This window comes from Nycticebus coucang, chromosome 4, assembly GCF_027406575.1.
Source record: "Nycticebus coucang isolate mNycCou1 chromosome 4, mNycCou1.pri, whole genome shotgun sequence".
NCBI lineage: Eukaryota > Metazoa > Chordata > Mammalia > Primates > Lorisidae > Nycticebus > Nycticebus coucang.
Genome location: NC_069783.1, coordinates 83,156,537 through 83,182,553, shown reverse-complemented (window position 1 = coordinate 83,182,553; position 26,017 = coordinate 83,156,537). Strand labels below are relative to the sequence as shown.

Sequence of the window (26,017 nt, the reverse complement as noted above, 5' to 3'; positions counted from 1 at the left end):
GATTAATATAAGGGTACATACAATTAGGTTCTATTGTTTGCATTTGTTAAGTCCAAATTGCCATTGACACCTTCACCCATGGGGTGTGCCATATACCCCTACATTGTAGCTGATAGGTGAGAGCTTGCCAGGCCTCCACCCCACTCCCCATTCTTGAATTTTAAAGTGTTTGTCTCTCATGTGGGCATGTAGTTGTTCATCTACTAGTTTCATATCAATATTGAGGACATTGGATGCTTGCTTTTCTATTCTGGTGATACTTTACTTAGGAGGATGTTCCCCAAATCTATTAAGGTAAGTCTCCATCTTTCTTTATTGCTGAATAGTATACCATGGTATACCTATAACACAGTTTATTTATCCATCGATGGATTGATTGGCACTTGGGTTGTTTCCACATATTTGCAATTATGAATTGAGCTGCCATAAGCATTTGAGTGCAAATGTCATTATGGTAAAATGATTTTTTTCTCTTCTGGGTAGATACCTAGTAATGGGATTGCAGGATCAAATAGAAGGTCTATTTTTAGTTCTTCTTGAAAATTCTCCATACTTCTTTCCACAAAGGCTGTATTAGTTTGCAATCTCACCAATGGTGTAAAAGATAAAGTTCCAATGGATCTGACTGGAACTTTATTTTTTCTCTCTAGATTAATTTCTAAATATAGTGCATGGCAGTAATATCACATAGTTCTAATGTGAACTATGGATCTGATTATATCTTTATCTTATTTCATATTCTTTTAATTTTTAATTTCAGCTTGCTTGTTCATTCTTTTTCGTTTGAAGTACTTTTTTTTTGTTTATTTTCTTCTTCTTCTTTTTTTTTTTAAATGTTCTTCCTTTGGTGATTCTCTTTCCCGTTGACACCCCAGTAGCTGGGATTATAGACGCCCACCACAATGTCCAGCTGTTTTTGATGTTAGTGGAGACGGGATCTTACTCTGGCTCACTGCTGCTCATACTGGTCTTGAACCTCTGAGCTCAGGCAATCCACCTGCCCTGGCCTCGCACGGCTTGGGACTACAGGTGTGATCTTAATCTCCACACCGATGTCAGCATCTGAAGCTTTGGGACATTGTAATATTGGCTATTTTTACTGTGGTTAGGTGATATGTCGGAGTGGTTTTGATTTCCATTTCTCTGATGATTAGGAATGATGATTTTGTGTTTCTTGTGTTTGTTGGCAATTTGTCCATTGTCATGACAGAAGTTTCTGTTCACGTCTCTTGCTCTTTTCTTGTTTATTTGCTTGAGTTCTTTGTAGATTCTGGTTATCAGCTCTTTGTCAGATTCAGAGCAAGTAAATATCTTCTCCTATTCTGAAGGTTGTCTCTTTGCTTTTGTTGATTGTGTCCTAAGCTATGCAGAGACTTTTTAACTCGATCAGGTTCCCTTTGTTTATTTTTGTTGGTGTAGATAACCTCTTCTTATGAACAAGATTATATAAGAATTCACCTATATTTTCTTCTAGTACTTGTATGATTTTGTTTAACCTTATGAACAAGATTACACAAGAATTCACTTGTGTTTTCCTCTAGTACTTATATGATTTTATTTTACTTTCGGATTCCCAATCCATGTATTCTTATGTCCAATATGAACTATGGATCTGATTTTATCTTTATCCAACTGGCTAATCAGTAGTCTAAGTTCCATTTATGAAAAAATTCATATTTGTCTCAGTGATTTAAGATATACTATATATGTATATATATATATACACACACACACTTCGTACATTTTTGAATTTTCTATTCTGTTTTATTTGTCTGATATATATTTCATGTGCCATTATCACATTCTTTTGATGATAGAGTACTTAAATTCTAGTATTTAGTAAGTCTGGTATCTCTCATAGCTTTTCTTTTTTCTTTTTTTCTTAGTTATTGTGTTAAGACATTTATATTCTACATTTACTAAGTTTCACATATAACCTTGTAAGATGCACCATAACTGTAATCCCACCAATCACCCTCCCTCCGTCCATCCTCCCCTCTCCTTCCCCTCTCTCTCCCCTTTCCCCATATTCTTAGGTTATAACTGGGTTATAGCTTTCATATGAAAACCATAAATTAGTTTCATAGTAGGGCTGAGTACACTGGATACTTTTTCTTCCATTCTTGAGATACTTTACTCAAGAAGAATATGTTCCAGCTCCATCCATGTAAACATGAAAGAGGTAAAGTCTCTATCTTTCATTAAGGCTGCATAATATTCCATGGTGTACATATATCATAATTTATTAATCCATTTGTGGATCGATAGGCACTTGGGCTTTTTCCATGACTTAGCAATTATGAATTGGGCTGCAATAAACATTCTGGTACAAATATCTTTGTTATAATGTGATTTATGGTCTTCTGGGTATATACTGTAGAGGAATTGTAGGATCGAATGGCAGGTCTATTTTTAGATCTATAAGTGTTCTCCAAACATCTTTCTAAAAGGAATGTATTAATTTGCATTCCCACCAGCAGTGTAGAAGTGTTCCTTTTCTCCACATCCATGCCAAAATCTCTGGTCTTGGGATTTTGTGATATGGGCTAATCTTACTGGAGTTAGATGATATCTCAACGTAGTTTTGGTTTGCATTTCTCTGATGATTAAGGATGATGAGCATTTTTTCATATGTCTGTAGGCCATGCGCCTGTCTTCTTCAGAGAAGTTTCTCTTCAAGGCCCTTGCCCAGCCTGCGATGGGATCACTTGTTCTTTTCTTGCTTATATGTTTGAGTTCTCTGTGGATTCTGGTTATTAAAGCTTTGTCGGAGACATAACCTGCAAATATCTTCTCCCATTCTGAGCTTTCTTTTTTTTTTTAATGTTTTGTTAGATATTCTTATATGCAAGTTTTATTATAAACCTGTATAGCTATGGAAAAAAGTTTATACTTTATTGCCATGTGTTATACTTAGAAATTAACCTAGAGAGAAAGGACATCTTTATTATGTTGAGTCATCGCATGTAAGAACAATTATATACCTTTAGACTTGTATTTTCTAGGATATTTTAAAAAAATGAGTGGTTTTTATATGAGTTTTTAACATTTCTTATTAAGTTTATTTATCAATATATAACCTTCTTTGTTGCTATTATAGATGGAGTATTTTCCACCAGGAATTTTCAATATTCTAGAATAATTTAGGTAGCATTCTGAACACATGGTCTTTGGAAATTTGATAAAATTTCCTCACAAAATCATTTAGGCCTGGTGCTTTTTTCGTAGGGCACTTCCTTATCTCTATTTCTTCTGTGAATTTTGATGGGGTTTCTATTTCTAATGTGATAAATTTGGGTAAACATATTTTCCTAAAAAACACTCTATTTTATCTAAGGTTTTCAAATTTATTTGTGTTAATGTCTCTGAGCTAATATCTTATGGCTTATGTCTTAGATATAAGATATACCTCTTGGATAATATCTTATCTTTATGTTTTTTCTGTTTTAATTATTTCCTTGTCATTTCTCATTGATTATTTTGGTTATAACTTCTATATCTTAACTAATTTTTTTCTACTTAACCTGCTTTGTACTGAAAATGGTATATTAATGTCCTCTGTTCATAGTGTTTCTATTTATATTCCATTCCTTCTTTTTGTTTTATAAAAATGTCTCCTGTGCTATTTGGTGCATAGAGATTGGTAACTATCATATTTTCACTACAAATTGTGGCTTTTAAAACAGCGAAGTGTCTTTGACACATTGGATGCTTATTGACTTAAACTCTTCTCTTTCTAATGCTAAGATGTGCAGAAGAGAGTTAACATAGCAAGCCTGAAACTGCTATCCTTGAAAGGCCTGCTTGCAATTTTGCAGTGTTAAGTGACTTGGATTTCAGAAGGGTTTTCACTATCCCCTAACTGAGAAGAGTGGCTCACCATGCCTTAACTGTTTAGGAAACAAGCTGAACATCTGCTTTCCTTCTGGGAATCTATAATTTTGGTACATACCAAGTAGAGAGCTCCTTTGTAGTCATTTCCCAGTAAAAATTTGGGGCACTGAGACTCTAATGAACTTTCTTGCTAGACAATATTTCACATGTGTTGCAATATTTCATTTCTGGAGAGATCAAGTATATCCTGTGTGACTTCACTGGAAGAGAAGACTCTTGGAAGCCTGTGCCTGGTTTCCTCTGAACTTTATGTGCCCTTTCCCTTTGCTGATTTTGCTTCATAGCCTTTCACTGTAATAAATCACAGCCATGAGTACAACTAATGCTGAGTCCTGTGAGGTCTAGCAAATCATAGAACATAGGATGGTCTTGGAGATCTACAGGATCAAAAGCCCTGATTTCTTTTTGTTAACATTTGCCTGTACACCATTGAGCATCCCTTCATTTTTAGCCATTCTGAATCACTTTGTGTTTGTATCTTGTATCTAGATTACTATTTTGTCTTGCCTTGCTATCAAAGTTGAAAATATTTTTCTTAAAAAAAAAGAAAATATTTTTCTTTTATTAAATGACTTGAACCATTAATATTTCATTATATTACTGATATGTTTGATCTCAACTTGGTCCTATTATTTTTTATGTATTTTATGGTTATTTTCTGTATTTCTTTCTCTGTATGATATTTTCTTTTCCTTTGCTTTATTGTTAAATCATAGCTGTGTACATTAGTGGAATCAAGGGGTAAAGTGTGCTGGTTTCATATACAATTGAAATAGTTTCATGTCTTAAGTTTAAATCTTTAATCCAGTGAGAGTCTATCGTAGTTAATGGTGAAAGGTGTGGGTCCAGTTTCAGTCTTCTACAGGTTCCAGCCAGTTCACCCAGCACCATTTGTTAAATAGGGAATCTGAATGTTTTTAATTGGTTTGTCAAAGATCAAATAATGGTAAGTAGCTGGATTCATCTCTTGGTTCTCTATTCTGTTCCGGACATCTACTTCTCTGTTTATGTGCAATACCATGCTGTTTTGATCACTATCAATTTATAGTACAGTCTCAGGTCTGGTAGTGTGATTCCTCCTGCTGTGTTTTTATTGCTGAGTAATGTTTTGTCAATTCGAGGCTTTTTTCTGATTCCATATAAAATGAAGTATTCTTTTTTCTTTTTCTTTTTTTTTTTTTATTAAATCATAGCTGTGTACATTAATGTGATCATGGGGTACCATTAACTAGTTTCATAGACCTTTTGACAGATTTTCATCACACTGGTCAACATAGACTTCCTGGCATTTTCTTAGTTATTGTGCTAAGACATTTACATTCCACATTTACTAAGTTTCACATATACCCTTGTAGCATGCACTGCAGGTGTAATCCCACCAATCCCTATCCCTCTGTCCACCTCCCTCCCCTCCCCTCCCTTTTCCCCTTCCCCCGATTCTTAGGTTGTAACTGGGTTATAGCTTTCATGTGAAAGCCATAAATTAGCTTCATAGTAGGGCTGAGTACATTGGATACTTTTTCTTCCATTCTTGGGATACTTTACTAAGAAGAATATGTTCTAGCTCCATCCATGTAAACATGAAAGAGGTAAAGTCTCCATCTTTCTTAAGGCTGCATAATATTCCATGGTGTACATATACCACAGTTTATTAATCCATTTGTGGATCGATGGGCACTTGGGCTTTTTCCATGACTTAGCAATTATGAATAGGGCTGCAATAAACATTCTGGTACAAATATCTTTGTTGTGAAGTGATTTTTGGTCTTCTGGGTATATGCCTAGTAGAGGAATCATAGGATTAAATGGCAGATCTATTTTTAGATCTCTAAGTGTTCTCCATACATCTTTCCAAAAGAAATGTATTAATTTGCTTTCCCACCAGCAGTGTAGAAGTGTTCCCCTTTCTCCACATCCACGCCAACATCTCTGGTGTTGGGATTTTGTGATATAGGCTAGTCTCACTGGAGTTAGATGATATCTCAAAGTAGTTTTGATTTGCATTTCTCTGATGATTAAAGATGCTGAGCATTTTTTCATATGTCTGTAGGCTGCACGCCTGTCTTCAGAGAAGTTGCTCTTCAAATCCCTTGCCCAGCCTGCAATGGGATCACTTGTTCTTTTCTTGCTTATACGTTTGAGTTCTCTGTGGATTCTGGTTATTAAACCTTTGTCGGAGACATAACCTGCAAATATCTTCTCCCATTCTGAGGGCTGTTTTCTTGCTTTACTTACTGTGTTCTTGGATGTGCAGAAGGTTTTTAGTCTGATCAGGTCCCAGTAGTGTATTTTTGAAGCTGCTTCAATTGCCTGGGGGGTCCTCCTCATAAAATACTCGTCCAGGCCTATTTCTGCAAGGGTTTTCCCTACACACTCTTCTAGTATTTTTATAGTTTCATGTCTTAAGTTTAAATCTTTAATCCAGTGAGAGTCTATCTTAGTTAATGGTGAAAGGTGTGGGTCCAGTTTCAGTCTTCTGCAGGTTGCCAGCCAGTTCACCCAGCACCATTTGTTAAATAGGGAATCTTTTCCCCACTGAATGTTTTTAATTGGCTTGTCAAAGATAAAATAATGATACGTAGCTGGATTCATCTCTTGATTCTCTGTTCTGTTCCAGACATCTACTTCTTTGTTTTTGTGCCAGTACCATGCTGTTTTGATCACTATCGATTTGTAGTATAGTCTGAGGTCTGGTAGCATGATTCCTCCTGCTTTGTTTTGATTTCTGAGTAATTTCTTGGATATTCAAGGTTTTTTCTGATTCCATATAAAACAAAGTATTATTTTTTCAAGATCTTTAAAATATGACAATGGAGCTTTAATAGAAATTGCATTAAAATTATATATTGCTTTGTGTAGTATAGACATTTTAACAAGGTTGATTCTTCCCAGCCACGAGCATGGTATGTTTTTTCCATTTGGTAACATCTTCAGCTATTTCTTTTCTTAAAGTTTCATAGTTCTCTTTGTAGAGATCTTTCATGTCCTTTGTTAGGTATACTCCCAAATATTTCATTTTTGTTGGCACTACTGTGAAAGGAATAGAGTCCTTGACTGTTTTTTTTGGCTTATTGTTGGTATATATAAAGGCTACAGATTTATGGGTGTTGATTTTGTAACCTGAGAAATTGCTGTATTCCTTGATCAATTCTGAAAGTTTTGTAGTAGAATCTCTAGTGTTTTCCAGGTATATGATCATATCATCTTCTGATCCTATGTGGATGCCCTTGATTGCCTTCTCTTCCCTAATTGCAATGGCTGAAACTTCCATTACAATGTTAAAGAGCAATGGAGACAATGGGCAACCTTGCCTGGTTCCTGATCTAAGTGGAAACGATTTCAATTTAACTCCATTCAATACGATATTGGCTGTGGGTTTGCTGTAGATGGCCTCTATTAGTTTAAGAAATGTCCCTTCTATACCAATTTTCTTAAGTGTTCTGATCATGAAGGGATGCTGGATATTATCAAAAGCTTTTTCTGCATCAATTGAAAGAATAATATGGTCTTTATTTTTAAGTTTGTTTATGTGTTGAATTACATTTATAGATTTATGTATTTTGAACCAGCCTTGAGACTCTGGGATAAATCCGACTTGGTCATGGTGTATAATTTTTTTGATGTGTTGTTGGATTCTGTTTGTTAGGATCTTATTGAGTATTTTTGCATCAATATTCATTAGTGATATTGGTCTATAATTTTCTTTTCTTGTTGGGTCTTTCCCTGGTTTAGCAATCAAGGTGATGTTTGCTTCATAGAATGTGTTGGGTAGTATTCATTCTTTTTCTATATTTTGGAAGAGGCTTAGTAATAGAGGTGCTAGTTCTTCTTTAAAGGTTTGGTAGAATTCTGACGTAAAGCCATCTGGTCCTGGGCTTTTCTTTTTAGGGAGATTTTTGTATAGTTTATGCTATTTCAGAACTCAATATAGGCCTGTTCAACATTTCCACTTCATTCTGGCTAAGTCTTGGTAGGTGGCGTACTTCCAAGTATTGGTCGATTCCTTTCAGATTTTCATATTTCTGAGAGTAAGGTTTGTTGTAGTGTTCGTTACGAATTTTTTGAATTTCTGAGGGGTCTGTTGTTGTTTCATCTTTACCATTTCTGATTAATGTGATTTCCTTCTTAATTTCGTCTATAACCCATCTATCCTTCAGCATAAGGTTATTTAGCTTCCATGTTTTTTATGGGTATGCAGATTCCTGTTGTTATTGAGCTCAACTTTGATTCCATGATGGTCTGAGAAGATGCAAGGAATAATTTCTATTTTTTAAAATATGCTGAGGTTAGATTTGTGCCCTAGGATGTGATTGATTTTGGAGTATGTGCCGTGGGCTGATGAGAAGAATGTGTATTTAGTTTTTTGGGGATGAAATGTTCTGTAGATGTCTTTGATATCCAGGTGTTGAATGGTTAAGTTTAAATCTAAAATTTCGTTGCTTAGCTTCTTTTTGGAGGATTTATCCAGCACTGCCAAAGGGGTCTTAAAATCTCCAATTACTATGGAACTGGAGGAAATCAAATTGCTCATGTCTGTTAGTTTCTCTTATAAATTGAGGTGCATTCTGGTTGGGCGCATGAATATTAATAATTGAAATCTCATCATATTGAGTGTTACCTTTAACAAATATGAAGTGTTCATCCTTATCCTTCCTTATTTTGGTTGGTTTAAAGCCTACTGCATCTGCGAATTGGATTGCAATGCCTGCTTTACTTTCCATTTGTCTGGAGTATAGATGACCATCCCTTCACCTTGAGTCTATATTTGTTTTTTAATGTAAGATGCAATTCTTTTATGTAGCAGATATCTGGCTTGAGTTTTTGTATCCAGTCAGCCAACCTGTACCTCTTCAGAGGACAATTTAAACCATTCACATTAATTGAGAATATTGATAAGCCTTTCGAGAATCTAGTGGACATTTTTAATCCTTTTGCTACTGTGGAAGTTGGAATTTGATCAAAATTTTCTGGGTGGGTTTACTTTTGTGGTGGAGGATTACGCTGGTCTTCATGAAGGATAGGTCTGAGAATATCCTGGAGAGCTGCTTTAGTTATGGCAAATTTCTTTAACACGTGAATGTCATTAAAGTATTTAATTTCTCTGTCATAAATGAAACTCAGTTTAGCTGGGTGCAGGATCCTGGGTTGAAAGTTATTTTGTTTTAGGAGATTAAACGTCGATGACCATCCTCTTCTAGCTTGAAAGGTTTCAGCAGAGAGATCTGCCGTTATTCTAATATTCTTCCCCTTGTAGGTGATGGTTTTCTTTCATCTGGCTGCTTTCAGAATTTTGTCCTTTATATTAACTTTAGTGAAATTGATTATGATGTGTCTGGGGGATGTCTTATTTGGGTTGAGTCATGCTGGAGTTCTGAAGCTGGCTGTTATCTTAATTTCAGAATCTCTTGGCATGTCTGGAAAGTTCTCTTTCATAATCTCATGGAGAAGATATGCTGTGCCTTGTGAAGCCACTTCGTCACTTTCGGGGATCCCTATAATATGAAAATTGGTTTTCTTCAAATTATCCCAGAGCTCTGTGAGAGAGTGCTCTGTTTTTGCCCTCCATTTCTTTTCCTCTTTGAGAGTTTGGGAGCGTTCGAAAGCTTTATCTTCAATGTCAGAAATCCTTTCTTCTGCTTGCTCCATTCTGTTACTGAGGGATTCTACTGTGTTTCTCAGATCTTTGAGGGCTGCAACTTCTTGTCTCAATGTGTCAAAATCTTTGGTCATTTGGTCTTCGAATTCGTTGAATTCTTGAGATATCTTTTGGGTTACTGCTTGGCATTCTAATTTGATCTTATTTGCTATCCAGATTCTGAATTCGATTTCTGACATCTCAGCTATTTGTTTGTGCATGGGATCTTGTGCTGTGTCTGCCCCATTGTTCCTTGGGGGAGTTGATCTACTCTAATTATTCATATTGACAGAGTTTTTCCATTGATTTCACCTCATGATTATTTTTCACTGTTGCCTCTGGCTGTCCTCAGAGTTGGGGAGGTGCCTCTCCAAGATTAGACCCAAGTGGGATCACTCTATTGTTGCTGGGTCTTTGTAGGGAGTGGCCCTATGTACCTCCTCTAGGGCTGCCTCAGCCAGGGAGTTCTGGTTGTGGAAGCAGCTCTGGAGTGTGACACACCTGGATGCAGCAACAGGGCAAGGGGTGGTGCACACAGTTCTCAGAGTGCCTGGTGCCCAGTAACTTTGGCACAGAGAGCCCAAGGCTCCAGCAGTCTCTGGCCAGGAGAATGGCTCCATGCAGAGGGAGGGAGGGCTCCGGGGGGCATACGGCTAGCAGAGTCCCTCGCCAGACGAGCGGGCTGGGAGCAGGCTGGGAGGGTACAGGAGGGAGGACCTTGTGTTGAGTGGCTCCCAGAGTTCCTCGTCAGGGCGCGTGGAGGCGTGGCAGGCATGGGTCGTGGGTCGTGGCCAGCTCTTCCAGAGGTCTGGGTGGGCAGAGATCGTAGGTCGTGGACAGCTGTTATGGAGGTCTGGGCAGGTGGTGATCACGGATTGTGGCACAGCTCTTCTGGAGGTCCGGGTGGGCCTGGTCTCAGGTATTCTGGATGGAGCTGGAACACGTTCTTCTTAGCAGAATATCTCAGACTTCTATCCTTCATGAAATGGGTCCACTTCCAACTCTCTGTGTTCTTCCTGTGTTCTCTTTGTTCTTCCTAAATAAAATCTCTCTTTGTTCCCCTGGACTTCTCCTCAAACTTTTTTATAGGATCCTACAATATTCTTTAGGCTAATTCAGGTTTTTCCACTCTCCAATTCCTGCAGCATCAGGAGAAAAGGAAAGATATGGAAACCAAAGGAATAACTTGTATGATATTTTCTTAAATGCCATTGGTCACCTGTTACTTACTAACCTTTCACAATTTGATTTGTTGTTTTTTACTGATATCCTTTAACTCATATCTATTACTTCTATGTCAATGAATAAACTTAACCTACTTTCCTCTTCTTTTCTGCCTTGTCTTTCTCTTTTCAAAGTTGTATTATTCTACTTCATTAGAACGTACATTTATGTGTTAGTCTCCCACCTTATTACTATCTTTGTTTTAGACTTAGACAGTTAAACATATTAAATACTCATCATCAAATTTCCCCATCAAAGTCATCTCTTAGTTGAATGAAACTGATCCCATAGTAGATTCTTAATGAGTAGCAAATTCTCTGGGTCCTTGAATTTTCAAAACTGTTTTTCTGTAGCCTCAATATTTGAAGGACTACCCTTGGTAGAAAAAAAAAATCTTTGATTCAAAATTTTTTTCTTATGAATTTCATTTAGAAAATGTTGATCCATTGTTGCCTTGTTTCAGATGTTGTTTTTAAGAAAAAGACTGATGCCATTATAATTCTCTCAACTCTGTATATTACTTGATCATTTTTCTTTTTGTGTGTGTGTGTGTGTACTTCTCTCTCTCTCTTTTTTTTTTTTATTAAATCATAGCTGTGTACATTATTGCAATCATGGGGTACCATACACTGGTTTTATAGACTGTTTGACACATTTTCACACTGGTTAACATAGCCTTCCTGGCATTTTCTTAGTTATTGTGTTAAGACATTTATATTCTATTTGATCATTTTTCTTTGAGACCTAGAAAAATTTTTCTCTAGCTTTAAAATTCAGAAATTTAAAGAGAATATACTTCAGAGTTGATTTTTCTGGGTCAGTTTTCTAAGGAACTCTGTAGCTCCTGTCAACATGTAAATTCAAGTTTTTTTTTCTTACAACTATAGTTATGTTTATCTCCTTGTTTTGTTTTTTTCTTTTTCTTCAGAGGTCCAATTATATGTATATTATATCTTCTTTGGCTCTCTTCCATTCTAATTATTTTTTCTTGAAATATTTTTATTTATTTCTCTATCTTATTTTCTTTCTGTTGGTTGTTTTCTTATTTTTCCTGTCATTCTTCTATACTCATGTCAAAACTTCATTTGTGTTTATTCTCCCATGGGGATCGTATAATTTACTGTTCAATTCTGAGACGATTTTTGCCATTTTTACCTTTTCTATTTTATTTTGAAATTTTCACTCAGTGGTTTTCCATATATTTGGATGCTTCCTTGAGAATATTTATTTAGATTTTTAGTGTTGCTTTTGTTTCATGGTTGTTTAGGAGTAGAGGAGAATATATTCCTAAGCTGTCTTAATTCTCATTTTCTGTTTTCTCCTCATAGTAGATTTGCATGTATTTAATCTATTTTAATTTCTTCAGCTTATGGACTTAGACTGATTTTAAAATTTATAGTTCAAAGGCAGTCTAATTTATTTTGTGGTAAAGAAAGAGTTTGCCACCGTTTTGGTTCTTTTTTGTCTTGGAGATCTTACATTTCACTAGTTGCTTCATTTCCTCTGCACTACCCAATGTTTATATAATGCCTGCTCTTCATTTTTAACCTTACTTTTCCCTCAGAACTAATGCCATCTTGAATAGCTTAAACTTTTAAGACCTTTTTGGCCTACCAGCCCTTTTAAAAAAATTATTTTTTAATGTAAGGTGGACTTCTTTCTAGCTCTGATTCTAGATTAACCTCAAGCCAGCTGCTAGCTTCACTGTCTACAAAGGCTCATGGCAGAAGTATAAAATAGAAAGCTCATTGGTATTTGTGTTCATTATTTTATACTCAAAGTTAATTTGACATTTGGGTGTTCTCTGTCATCTAGTTACTTGCTAAAGGAATAAGTTTATTTAGTTTTATTTCTTTCTCTTGTAGGTCCTTATTATTTTTGGAAAATATGTCAGTGATTCAGATGAGATTGGGCACATTCAGGGTGGTATGGCCGTAGATACATGTGGTGTGATTCAAATTTAGAAAGGTATCTTTATCCGTGGCTCCCCCAAATTGAAAATATAATATTTAACTATAAATGTTATAACTATCATTTTAAAGAAAATAATTGACTAAGGAGAGAAGTTGATGAAGCAGAAACCATTTTTGCATTTAGTATTATCCAGATATTATGATAGGGAATGAAAAAGGGTTCTGAAATTCCCTGCCCAGTACAAGTATTAATGCAAAAGAACCAAATATATAGAATAAAGTTTTTGAATTAGAAACTACATAGAATTAAAATAATTTGTAAAGTTAAAATTTTGAAAGGGACAAAGAAACATGGCATGAACTTATCATTTTTGAATTGATTTAAAATAACACAGTTGAGAATAAGACCTCCACTGTAAGCAAGAATAGAAATAGTAATAGATGGAATACACTATATTCATTTTACAATCATACTGTGATAGCTATAACCATATCTTTATAAAGTGAAGAAAATTAAATACTATGCTAATTTTAAGTTACATAGGGCTCTATGCATTATGGATATTGATGACTGACAAATAAATACATTTTTAGTTTGAGAATTATAGTTGCACTGGGTGCCAAGAGAAAAGGCAATTACAGTAAGTTGAGGGCTACTGTGTCAGTCCATTTTGTGTTGTTATAAAGGAAATACCTGAGGCTGGGTAAGTTAAAAAGAAAAGAGATTTATTTCATTTATGGTTTTGCAGACAGTACAAAAAGCATGGTCCCAGCATTTACTTCTGGGGGGAGCTTAAGGGAACTTGCAATCAATGCAGAAAGCAAAAGAAGTACAGACCTGTCACATGGTGAAAGAGGGAGCAGGAGGTTGTGGCGCCAGTCTCTTTTAAATAACCAGCTCTCCACTTGAGCAAGAACTCAGTCACTGTGGGGAGGTCACCAAGCCATTCATGATGGGTCTGCTCCCATCACCCAAACACCTCTCACTCAGCCCCACCTCAGACACGAGATGAAATTTCAACATGAGATTGGGAGGGGACAATATCTAGACTGTGTTAGCCACACTCCTGTTTTCCATGTAGGAGAGTAGGTTCCCCAGAGATTAGGGAAGAAACAAGTAAGAAAAACTGTTCTTTCTCTTTTCACATCAATCTCCTCAATAAATATGCTTTTATTTTTAAAAATTGGGGCATCCAGGCTGAAAAGTTTAATAAGTAGAAAACTATTTTCAAAGTCTTCAAACATGATCTTTAGTTAGTGTATGCATCTGAGAGGCTATGGATAGATGCCATTACATTTCTTTTCTAATAGGCTTGAAGTAATTACATGACATTTTAATAAAACATAAATAAAACATTTAATAAGTATCTCCATATCTATGATTGCCTTTCTAGAAACACATGCATATGAATTGCTAATGATATGTCACTTTTGTCAGATATTTTAATGTTTTTAAAAAATTATTTCATGCTGAATAGTATAATTTTTAAAGGGTAAAAATTACTTTAAATTTTACCATTTGGAGATTAGGTGTCTTTCAATTCTCACAAACAGAATATTTAAAGATAAGAAAGGAAGAAAATATATTACCCAATTTCTTAAAAGTTGAGAATATTATAAAACAGTTTTAGTCAAAGTAAATATACCTTTATGTGAAAGATAATTGCATGATAATTCTTGTCATCATCAAATACTGCTGATAAGCTTGGCCCTGTTCCACAGGTTTTTTCTTCAAGTTTGTTGTTAATGTAAGGACTGGTGAAAGCATCAAAATATGAATCAGGCACAAGATTAGGAACTGATAGCACGGTGTTTTGACAATGATTAATTGTCCCTGAAATACCATCCTGTTAGAGAGAAAGGCATAAACATTAATGTAAACACATATATGACTATACTTATGAATAATTTTGAATTTTTTGAAAGTTAAAATAAATCAAAAGGACTCATTCTACCAGGTCAGCTTTATGCTGATTCTGAGTGTATGATAAATCATAAGACGCAGTCTTGCCTTCAGCTCACATATTTTCTAATTGAGAAAGAGCTAGTAAAGCAAAAAATTATAACACATTGTGATGAGTTCTTTATCTGAAGTGTGAACAAAGCACTACCCGGTAATAAGGAAAGGGAGGCCAAAGTAAGCTTGTGGGAAAGTTAAAAGGGAAGGTTAAAAGTTTATATTCTTTGAGCAATTATTTCTATTCTAGAAACCTAACCTAAAAGAAAAAAATTACACATGTGTGTAAAATGAAACAACGATTTATTTATGTGCAAGGACATTCACTGCAGCATTGCTCATAACTAATTAGAGCAACACTTAAGTGTTCAAAAAATAGGAGTACAGTTATATAAGTTATGGTGCATTTACATGATGGAAAATTATGTATCTTTTAATAATTGTATCTTTGAAAAGTGATTAATGATATAGAAAAAAGTTTATGATAGAATATTAAGTTAAAAAAAGGGAGAGCAAGATAAAAAATTGTTATGATATATATTATCCCAATTTAAGCATGTATCTGCATCTGTTTCTGTCTATGTACACTATATATAATCTCATGGTAAGTTTGGTATGGCAGTATATCAGTATGTAGCAAAACAAGACTAGAATGAACTATATACAAATGTTAACGGGGTTATTTCTGTTTTTATTTATTTTATTTTTTTTGCAGTTTTTGGCCGGGGCTGGGTTTGAACCCACCACCTCCGGCTTATGGGGCTGGCGCCCCACTCCTTTGAGCCACAGGTGCCACCTGGTTATTTCTGTTTTTAGCTCATAGGACTACAAATGCTTTTAATGAAATTTTTCTGTGTTTTTCAAATTTCTTCAATTCACATGAATTATAGTTTTTTTAGTTTATAATTTATAACAAATACAAAATCTAATTAGAGAAGGTAAGATAAAGAAAAGTTAGATATCTCTTGAACGCATGGTCACACACAGTAGAATATTAAGACACTGGAGACTCCAAAGGTGGGAGGGTGAAAGGGGGATAGGGGATGAGAAATTACTTATTGGATACAATGTACGCTTTCAGAATATGGGTACACTAAAATCTCAAACTTCACTGTTATACAGTACAATCAAATAACAAAACTGTACCTGTAACCTCTAAATGTACAGAAGAAAAAGGTACCTCTTGAAATGAATGAGTCTTAAAAGATGAATAGGAGCTTTCTAAATTTATAAGAGGCCTGAGGGAGGAGTAGCAGGTTTGGGTGTGTGAGTCTTTTAGGTGCTGAACACAGCTCCAGTGTGGAGAAAAACACCATGTTCTTGGACCCTCACGAAAGGCCTTGTGCACGATGATAATGTTGGCCCATAGCTGGTACTCTCCAGATTTTGACTATGGACTACCCAGAGGATAAAGGGTCTTAACTTCCCAGGTAAGTTTGGGAAGAACTTGGGTTAAACAGAGTTAAATGGGACCTGCTAACTGGGATTTTTTCATAGGTGTTAATCTGTAAACTTGTATTGCAATTCCTTTTCTCCTAAAATGCAGATCAACATCTCACAGAGAATTCTATGAAGAATGCTACTATAGGCAATGGAGAAATTTTAAGCAGGAAAGTGACATGGTCAGATTTGCTTGTGAGAATAATTTTGCTGTCAGCAACGTGGAGAATGGCTTAGAAGGAAGAGAGGCAGGCAGATCAGAATGGACTTTTATAGCAGGCCAGATGAGAAATGATGAGGAGCAGTAGAGTGGGTGTCACCAAGGGTTAACACACCAGGCCTGGGGATGTGGTTTTGAGGAGGTTGGGGAGGATCTAGAAAGACTCCCAGGTTGCTGACTTGGACAGATAGATAGTGCCTTTCACTGAGGTGGAGATGGAGAAGGAAGAACAAGTTTTGGAAGAAGTCAATAAGTTCAAATCATTTTGGTGAATTGTAGCTAATTTGGAGATATTCAAGTGGAGATTTCCAAATGTCTATTAGTTGGAGCTTGGAGGAAAAGTACTAGATCTCAATATACAGTAGAACCTCCATAGTTGACCACCTCCCTACACTGACCACCTCCTTAAGTTGATCTAATTTTTCATAGACTGGACATGCACCACATGTATATATCAGGCCTAGTTTCTCATACTGACCACCTCTGTATGTTGACTAGTTTGCTACAGTGTCTTGGGTAGTCAGCTTACAGAGGCTCTATTGTATATCTATGTTGGCATTCTAGAAGTGGTAGTCAGAACAAGGAGCTTAAAAAAGAGCATCCAGGAAGAGCACAGAGGTTGAGAAGCAGAAGGAGGGAGCCCTTTAGGATAGCAACAGTGAAGGGTCAGATAAGGAAGAGGTTCTTGGAAAGAGAACTGAGAAGGAAATATGTTGGCTCAGGAGTAGAACCAGGAGAAATCAATGGAGGGAAGAGTCTACTTCAAGAGGTGAAAGCAGTAAACAGAATCAAATGCAACAGGAAAGATGGAAATTGAAAAGTACATATTGAATCAAGTACTAGGGACCCATAGGTAAATTAAGCAAGAACAATGCAAAATGTCATGACTTATATTTATAGACATGTATGTATATGTATATACATATACACACACATTCACACAGACACGCTAAGCTTTATGTGTGTTTGAAACAACTGGGTGGTAATGATTAAGGCTAATGACCAAAACAATAGGGGAAAAATAGAAAATTTATGATAGTCCTATTTAACTGCTACTGGTTAATTTTAATTTTGGATTATATAAAGTAAAATATTATATTGGTATGCACACACAAACATGTTGATTATGCCCAGAGGCTGGCCATGTATTTTTGGCATATAGGAATTAAAAATACCCACGTGGGGAGCAAGGCCTGACAACAGGAAATGAGGAGGGTGTAAAGTTTTTTGAGGCCTAGCACTAAAGGGTAAAGAATACCTAGCTAGTGTGGGAGAGCACCTCCTTGTAGAAGACGCATATGTCATCTGTAGCACAGGGGCACCTGTGTCTCACATGAAAGACATACATCTTGTGGCCAGGCTGGGACATGAGCGTCCAGTGCCTCTCTGTGTGGGAGCTTCTGAGGGGGCTTTCAACCACAGGCACCTTAGCAGTCTGCCTGACACTGTAAATAACTTAAAAGAGCCTATCTCATAAATCATAGAATCACAGCCTGCTGGAATAGGAATCAACACTGGAACCACTGGAACTCATTTCACAAATGCAGAAATTGAAACCCAGAGAGGTAGCGGTTTTCCTGAGGTCAAATGGTTTACTGATTGCAAAGCCAAGACTAAATCTAAAGATCCTCATTACTAGAACTTTTGCACCATCATATACCAGCCAACAACAGAAAATATAGACTCCAGTTGGCTTACTATGCAAATTTGATAGGCAGAATTCTAAGATAATCCCCAGATTCTTGACTTCTATGTGCACACCCTGTACAATCCTCTCCTCTTGAGTACAGATGAGACCCGCGAATATGATGGGATATTCCCAGGAGTAGGTTACATTATATAGGAAAAGTAGAGAGACTTTACAGACATAATTAAGCTCACAAATCAATTGGTTTTGAGTTAGTCAAAAAGGCGATTATCCTGGATAGACATGACTGAAAGCCTTTAAAAGAGTACTTGGGTTCTTTCTAACAGCTCTATCTGGCCTTGAAGAAGTAAATGGCCATATTGTAAAGTGTCTATAAAGGGGACCACCTGGTTTCTAGGACCTAAGGGTGGTCCTCAGCTAGTACTCCTCAAGTAAATAGGAACCTTAGTCCTATAGCTGCATAGAGCTGAATCCTTCCAAAATCCTGAGAGATCAGAAGTGAATCCTTCTCTAGTCAAGCTTCTGGTAGGATCACAGGCCCAGCAGACACCTGAATGGCAGGGTGGAAAGATCTAGAAACAAAGGATGAGCTGAGCAGTGAGTGCCCAGGCTCCTGACTTACAGTAACTGTGAGGTAAGAAATGGTTTTTTTGTGTGTTAAAGTGCTAAATTTGTGTTAATTTGCTACACAGGAATAGATAATTAAAACAATGAATTGTCTCTCAAATACAGCATACTTTCAAAAAGATTTCAGAATTGGCATTTATACCAGAGTGATCTCTTGGACTCTTCTTAGAGGCATGTCAAAAGTCAAGTCCTCATGTTGCATAGAGTACATTCTCTTGCTAGTGTACCTTACTAGGTCCCTGATCTGCCTCAAGTTAAAGACAGTGCTAATCTGTTGGGTGGTTTTTTGTAGATGTAACGCTATGAGAGAACAATGCAATCTCTCTCGTTAAGGATTAGTTTGCAGAAGTGACAACTGCAATCCTGTCATCCAATTGACAGTAAAACACCAGCTTCATTTTCCCAAAAGGTGCCTATATGTGGATTTTATATGAAAAACACACACCAGGAAGTCTTCCAAAGAAGGCTCAAAGAGTAGCGACTGGACGGTCAAGATCAGTTCTGTGAGGAACATGGGGATCAGTGACTCATCTTCTTCTTGCTTTTCCACCACAGCCGCCCCCTGAAATTAGCACATTTGCAATGTTATAAAGACATAAGATCCAAGGTATAAAATAAGAAAAAATAGCAAAAGACATGTGAACTTAAGTTTATATGATTAGCCGACTTTATAATCTTGCTGTGTACAAAGTCTTTAAAAACAGTAATACTATGGAAAGAAAAAATGGTAAATATTGAAAGACTACACAGCATATAAAACTTCTCTTTTTGTAAAAACACCATTGACAAAATGGAAAAACAAATAAATTGGGAAAACATACCAATAATGTATGTAGAAGATAAAAAGTTGATGATATTTGAATGAAAATATGATTAACATACTTAATAGAAATACTGTATTAACTATTGCAATATTTAAATAGAAATATATTCAAATAAGCATGTACTGAAATAGAAAAATGGATAAGGGGCATAATATGACCGTTCTTAAAAGGAAAATAGAAAGGATCATTCAACCTCTTACTTCTCATTCTTAAAATAGTGTATTCAATAACAATGTTGATTGTTTACTGTGTGCCAGGCACAGTACTATTTATGTAATTCCCACACACTAACCATATGAAGTAGGTGCCATTATTACTCCCATAAGAAAATGGGATCTGGAGAAGGTAAAACATTTCGCTCACAACATAGTGGCTAGCAAGTGGCAGAACAGAATTTCTGATTCCTGGACCTATGTTTTTACCTGTGCACTGGGGTAGCAATTAAAGTAGTATAATGTTTAAAAGCAGTGATATACTACTTTGCATGCAACAGATTGACAAAGATTAAAATAAATGATGATATCTGGTATGCATACGGGTAAATGCTCATTCTTAAACATTGCCGGGGAAGTTGAAAATTGGCAAAACTTTCTGGAAAGTTATGCATCAGTATGTATCAAAAACCTTAAAAAGCATGCATTATTTTGACCTAACAATTCCACACCTAGGAATTTCTTCTAGGAGGAACAATCAGTAATGTGTGAAAATATATAGATAAGAAGGCCCTTTGCAGCATTACTTGGAATAGTGAGAATGTGATCAATAAAATAATTTTTTATGGGAATTAGAATACATTTATATTTGAGAATATTACAAGGAAAAATACATGTTGACTTGGGAAATTTTTCACAATGCCATATTGCTATGTGGAAAAAGCAAGATAAAGTATTAAGTAAAGTATGATATTTTTTTCTCCTTGGAAATAGATATTTGTGCAGCAAATGATGCCTTTCTTTGTATATTTCTGTGTTTTTAGAGTTTTCTGCAATTAATATACCTTTATTTCTATAATTAGAAAAGTAAGTGTTACTTTTAAAATTCTCAGTATGATGTGTTTATGAAAAGGAGTTGAGAATAGAGAAGAAGAGAAAGCAATGAAAAGGAGTATGTGACTATGTTCTAACTTTTGGAGAAAAGAAACCAAGGCAAAGACCATCAGGTCTTACATGCACAGTTAGGTTTCTGGGGTGGGAGGGAGCTGAGATGTAAAGGTACAGGAGGTTTTATGGAACCAGTGAGCATGTTTTGCTACGTTTTCAGATATTCTGGTGATAAGATGTTAATATCAAAGATAGAGCTAGGGCAAAGTTTACTGAAAAACTTGGATATGAGATAATATGAATTCCCTCTTAACTATGACAGAATGTGCAAATTTGTACTACTTCATCTCAAACTTCCTAAATTACTCTGTGTTTTAAGATATCCTCCTGAGAGGTCATCCACTCAGGTCACAAAGATTTGCTAGTGTGATTTACTTCTTTACCTCTAACTATTGCTTATCTCTTTCATTTATACCACTTTTCCTGCTTGTCTTTGCCGGTTCATGCCCACAGTGACCCCCCAAATTATCTGCTTCAGGGGGCAAGGATCCTGTGTATGCTTTTCATCACTCTATACCCCACACCCAGTATGGGGATTGGCACTTAGCTGGTCAGTGAACACATGAATAGCCTTTAGTCAATTCCTACACGAGGGAAAGCAGTATTTTCTCAGTATGGTGGATTCTTTCTCTCTTATTAGATACTCATGATATGCTGATTTTTGCCATTTCATATGCATTATGGTAGACTTTGATACTATTGTGAAATCCTCTAGCATTCTCTATTTTTCCAGTGCACAGAAAATAGCATAATTCATAGAACATGGTATTTACTCCTTAATCAATGCTGACCAATGAATACTCTGAATTTTGTCTGGATATACCTTCTTATCAGTGACTTCAGGCTTCTCTTCAGTAATCCACTTCTGAATGACATCTGCTGAAGGTGTTCGTTTTAGCTTCTCAGTGAGATAACTCAAAAGAGAGTTAACAGAATTTACTGTTAAAACGTGCATGGTGTTCTCAATTAGATAGTCATTTAGACGAATAAAGCTTGAAAAGAAAAAAAAAATGCAGCTTCAGTTTTCCATACTCACTACATATTTTTGATAGTATGTGTGTCTAAAGCAAGTGTTTGCATTTTAAAATATCATAATTTCTCCATTTAATTATATTAAATAGCAGAGATTTATTGTCCAGAAGAGCTGCCCTTTTATTTATTTTATTTTATTTATTTATTTTTTGGCCAGGGCTGGGTTCGAACCCACCACCTCCAGTATATGGGGTCGGTGACCTACTCCTTTGAGCCACAGATGCCACCCTATTTATTTATTTTTTTGAGACAGAGTCTTGGTAGAGTGCTGTGGTATCACAGCTCATAGCATCCTCAAACTCTTGGCCATAAGCGATTCTCTTGCCTCAGCCTCCCAGTACCTGGGACTACAGGCACCCACCACAACACCTGGCTGTTTTTTTTTTGTTGTTGTTTTGTTGTTATTGTTATTGTTGTCATCTCTGCTGTTGAATAAATGTTGTTTGACAGCTGTTGCTAACCCAAAAGTGCAAATTTCATGTTTCCTTACTTTAGTGCTTAGAATGAAGATTGAGTCAGTAATTTAAGGTATACAATGGATGTTTTGATGTTTTCATTCTGTTTAAGAGGAGCTCCAGGGCTTCTAGTACTTTGGGCCCATGATGGTGGTACCCTGTTTCCCCGAAAATAAGACAGTATCTTATATTAAGGTGTGCTCCCAAAGATGCACTAGGTCTTATTTTCAGGGGACATCTTATCTTTCCTGTGAGTAGGTCTTATTTTCGGAGGATGTCTTATTTTCGGGGAAACAGGGTAGCCTTAGAAACTTCTTCAATGACTTCTGTTGCTCTGTGGACATTTTCATAGGGGTATATAAACTAGTACACAGTCAAGATTTATTAGAGTCCAGCAACTCTCAACCTGTGAGACGTGATCCTCAGGAACTGTATTAGGAAGGTTGAGAACCACTAAAATAGACAGTTGTCGAAGTTGGATTAAGTTAGTGAGCATAAAATAACAATCATTAGAACTCTACAGTTCCACAGACAACTTTGAGATAAGGGTTGATGATTTGTTTGCAGGAGTTGCTTGTAATCATGAGGTTTTAGAATGATGGGAAATCTAAACACCGGAGCAATCAAGGTCAGAATCCAGTTCGGTAAGCAGGTGGCAGAACTAATGCTAATGAGGCTCAGACCGCTGGCAAAGTTCTAGAAAGAAGACTTCCCTGTCTAACTCTCAGTTGCAAGATCTGCACCAGGGATAGGGTAGAACTTTGTGTGGTTATGTGACGGCATATGGTTCTTTAGTGACCAAAAAGATGGGACCCTCCAGGATCACGTGAGTTGGTGCATAAATATCTGGGTGCCTGACTCCTCCTTACCCCAGCCTGCTCTGCTGCAGTCTCTTTACTCCAGACTAAGCAACAGGGAAACAAAGCTGGAGAGATGAAGGAGGATCTTGGCTTTGGCCTCACACCATAGCCTCTACTAGCTTGCTATTCCAAGCAGCTGGTTTGCTAGGTGGTTTGGCGGTTGGGTAGGGCGGGGACTTCTGGAGCATTCATTTAGGTCACATATCCCTCAAATTCCTCATCACTATTCATGAACCTCAAAAAAGAGCTTAATTTTTTTCTTTTTGAAATGAAACATTATTTCCTAGAAAGGATTCTAGTTTTTTATTTTAATTTTTTATTGTGTATATTTAAGGCATACAACATGATGTTTTGATATACATATCAAAATTATGCAGATTAACATGTCCATCACCTTCCAGAGTTTAATTTTTAATGGAACTTGAGAAGGATGAATGCTCCAATTTTTTTTGAAAGAAAGATTAGTTACCATGTCAGCCTCATGCAATGATGCCTTTTGCTGGCCTGTTCTGTGTATGTCATTTTCTCGGAGTCTCCGTAAGTGGGCAACTCAAATGATACTGTAGTGGGAACTGGGCCAGTCGATGTTTTGGCATCATCTAATAGTAAAAGAAGGCACAAGTATTGTTGTATAAAAATTCTATTTTGTTCAATGTGATTAAAAGAAAAGACAAATACAATTAAACAATAACAATCTTTTGAATCATGAAGCATTTCAGACCCCAGAAAACAGCTTAGTTATCAAAAAAAAAAATAAATTCACATCAAAGGATTTCAGCTCAACAAGAGTGTAGACAGTGTAGTAATATTATCATTAACAATATTTGATCTGTATAATATGCTATCTCTTTCCCACGGACACCTTTACCCTCTTTTTCTACCTGCATTTTAGTCATCCTTTCTAGGACATGCCAGCTGGGCCAATTCTGTGATCCATCCAGGCCCTTAATTTTAAAAAACCTATTGTCTGTCTTAGCAGGTTGGGTATACCTTTAAGCACAGAGGTGCTGAGTACACTATACAAAGTTTTTGAATTAAGATTCTGTATCCAGTTTAGAAATACTATACACAAGTGGGAGTAATGTGTGAAAAATGCAATTATTTACCTTCTCTTTTCCCCCTCTACAAAAACACATTAAAGTTATAACATATTAAGCAAAAGTTTGGAATAATTTAAAAATAGGATCATTATTTAAACTTGAGAACAGTAAAATAAAAAAGACCTGATACATTAGAAAGCCACTACTCTGATATATCAAGTTTCTTTCTTCTGCGTACCCTCAAAATATCCATATGCCATATCATCAGGAACAAATCCTGCAGCATGCAAAGCAGCTCGACAAGCCTTCCTGACCACCTCTTTTGCCTCATTTCGAAATTCTTCTAGGCGCTCTATCACCTAGATGTTGATGAATATGTATGATTAGTGGTACTAAAATAGCAGTGATAGGGAAAAATATTGTTATAGACAAAGTTTATGTATTTATTTATTTATTTATTTATTTATTTTTACCTCTGCTAGCCGTATGACTTGCACAGCCTTAAATTCCTGTAGGGTGTAGGTGTGACATTTTTCAATATAACACAGTCCCATGAAACTCAATTGATAACACAATTCACTTATTTTAAGAAGAGCTGGCCGCAAATACTGAATGAAAATAAGAATTTATCATTACTTAGTGAAAAAAAATCCTGCATTTTAAATGTGTAAAAATATTTAAAAAGCAAGAATGGTTATTAAAGATAATAATGGTTCTATATGTTAACTTTAGCCACAACTACAAAACAGAAGCACTTTTGAAAACTTTTTCTAAAAGTATTCTTGAATTGTCCTCATCAGATTTAATTTGCCCAAATCTCTTTCTTTTCATTTTGAAAATGCATGTCTATTTAAGGAAAGCAATTAAGGGAAAGTAACAGAAAACTGGGCAATATCTCAAATTTCATTAAGTTTGCCTAATGGATACTGAAACATCTGTGTGACCTTAAGGACTTTAAGACGCCAGTCATTAAGATAATAGAAGGGCCTATCTAGTAATCTAACAGGCTATGACAGATAGCAAACAAAATTTAACTTTAAAATTTTAGTGGGTGACAAGTTGCTTTGGAAACTGTCATTTGCTCAATAGGTTAAATGTAGAATTATTAATGTACTCAGCAATTCCACTCCTAGGTATATCTGCCCAAGAGAAATGAAAACGTATATCCAGAAAAAACATGCACATGATTGTTCATAGCATTACTTATAATATCCCATAGTGAAAGCAATCTGAATATCCATCAACAGATGGATCCATAATAAAATAGGTATTTCCATACAACAGAATATAATTTGACAATTAAAGAAATGCTATGCTACAACATAGACAAATCTTAAAAATTTTGTGTGAAGTGAACAGAGCCAGTCATAAAGGACCACATATAGTTGGCCCTCTGCATCTGTGTGTTCCACATCTGTGAATTCAACAAGAGCAAATGGTTGTGCCAGTATCGAACATGTATAGATGTTTTTCTTATCATTATTTTCCGGACAGTACAGTATAACAACTATCTACATAGTGTTTACATTGTGTTAGGTATTACAAATAATTTAGAGATGATTTAAAGTATATGGGAGGATGTGCATAGGTTATATGGAAAAACTACATCATTTTACATAAGGGACTTGAGCCATCTGTGAATTTTGGTATCCATTGGGAGTTCCTGGAACCATTCCCCTATGGATGCTGAAGGATGACTATAGTCTATGACTTCATATACTATATGGAGATAGAAAGTAGAGATAGAAAGTAGATTAGTGGTTGCTAATAAGTTGGAGGGGAGGACAGGGCAGTTGGGGAGATTGATCACTAATGGTGATAGAGTTTCTTATTGGAGAGATAGATATGTTCTAAAATTGATTCAATTCTATGAATAACCTGAAAATAATTGAATGGTATACTTTAGATGGGTGAATTATGTGGTACGTAGAATATATATTAAAATTGTTATAAGAAAATGTAGGCCCAGATGCCAACAAAGTTGGTTGTTTAAAAAAAATCACAAAAAGAAACTTTTCAAGGACAAATTCATATTTCTTCCTTTAACTTAGTGTAGGGTAATCAACCACTCTAGTCAACTAATTGTAAACATAATACTAGTGGTATGTGTGTGGGTAATTATAGCACCTAATAGTTATTCAAACCACT

General features: G+C 35.9%; 1 protein-coding gene across 1 annotated transcript in view; it reads right to left on the bottom strand.

The window, feature by feature from the left end:
* Positions 1-26,017, bottom strand: part of DNAH6 (dynein axonemal heavy chain 6) — a 381,781-nt gene that overhangs the window by 263,602 nt on the left and 92,162 nt on the right. The window contains exons 6-11 of the mRNA XM_053587707.1: positions 24,343-24,477; positions 24,108-24,228; positions 23,299-23,428; positions 21,306-21,474; positions 19,004-19,120; positions 14,313-14,513 (exon numbers count right to left, since the gene is read on the bottom strand). Coding sequence (XP_053443682.1) covers positions 14,313-14,513; positions 19,004-19,120; positions 21,306-21,474; positions 23,299-23,428; positions 24,108-24,228; positions 24,343-24,477 — 873 coding nt within the window. The remainder of the gene's footprint in view (positions 1-14,312; positions 14,514-19,003; positions 19,121-21,305; positions 21,475-23,298; positions 23,429-24,107; positions 24,229-24,342; positions 24,478-26,017) is intronic.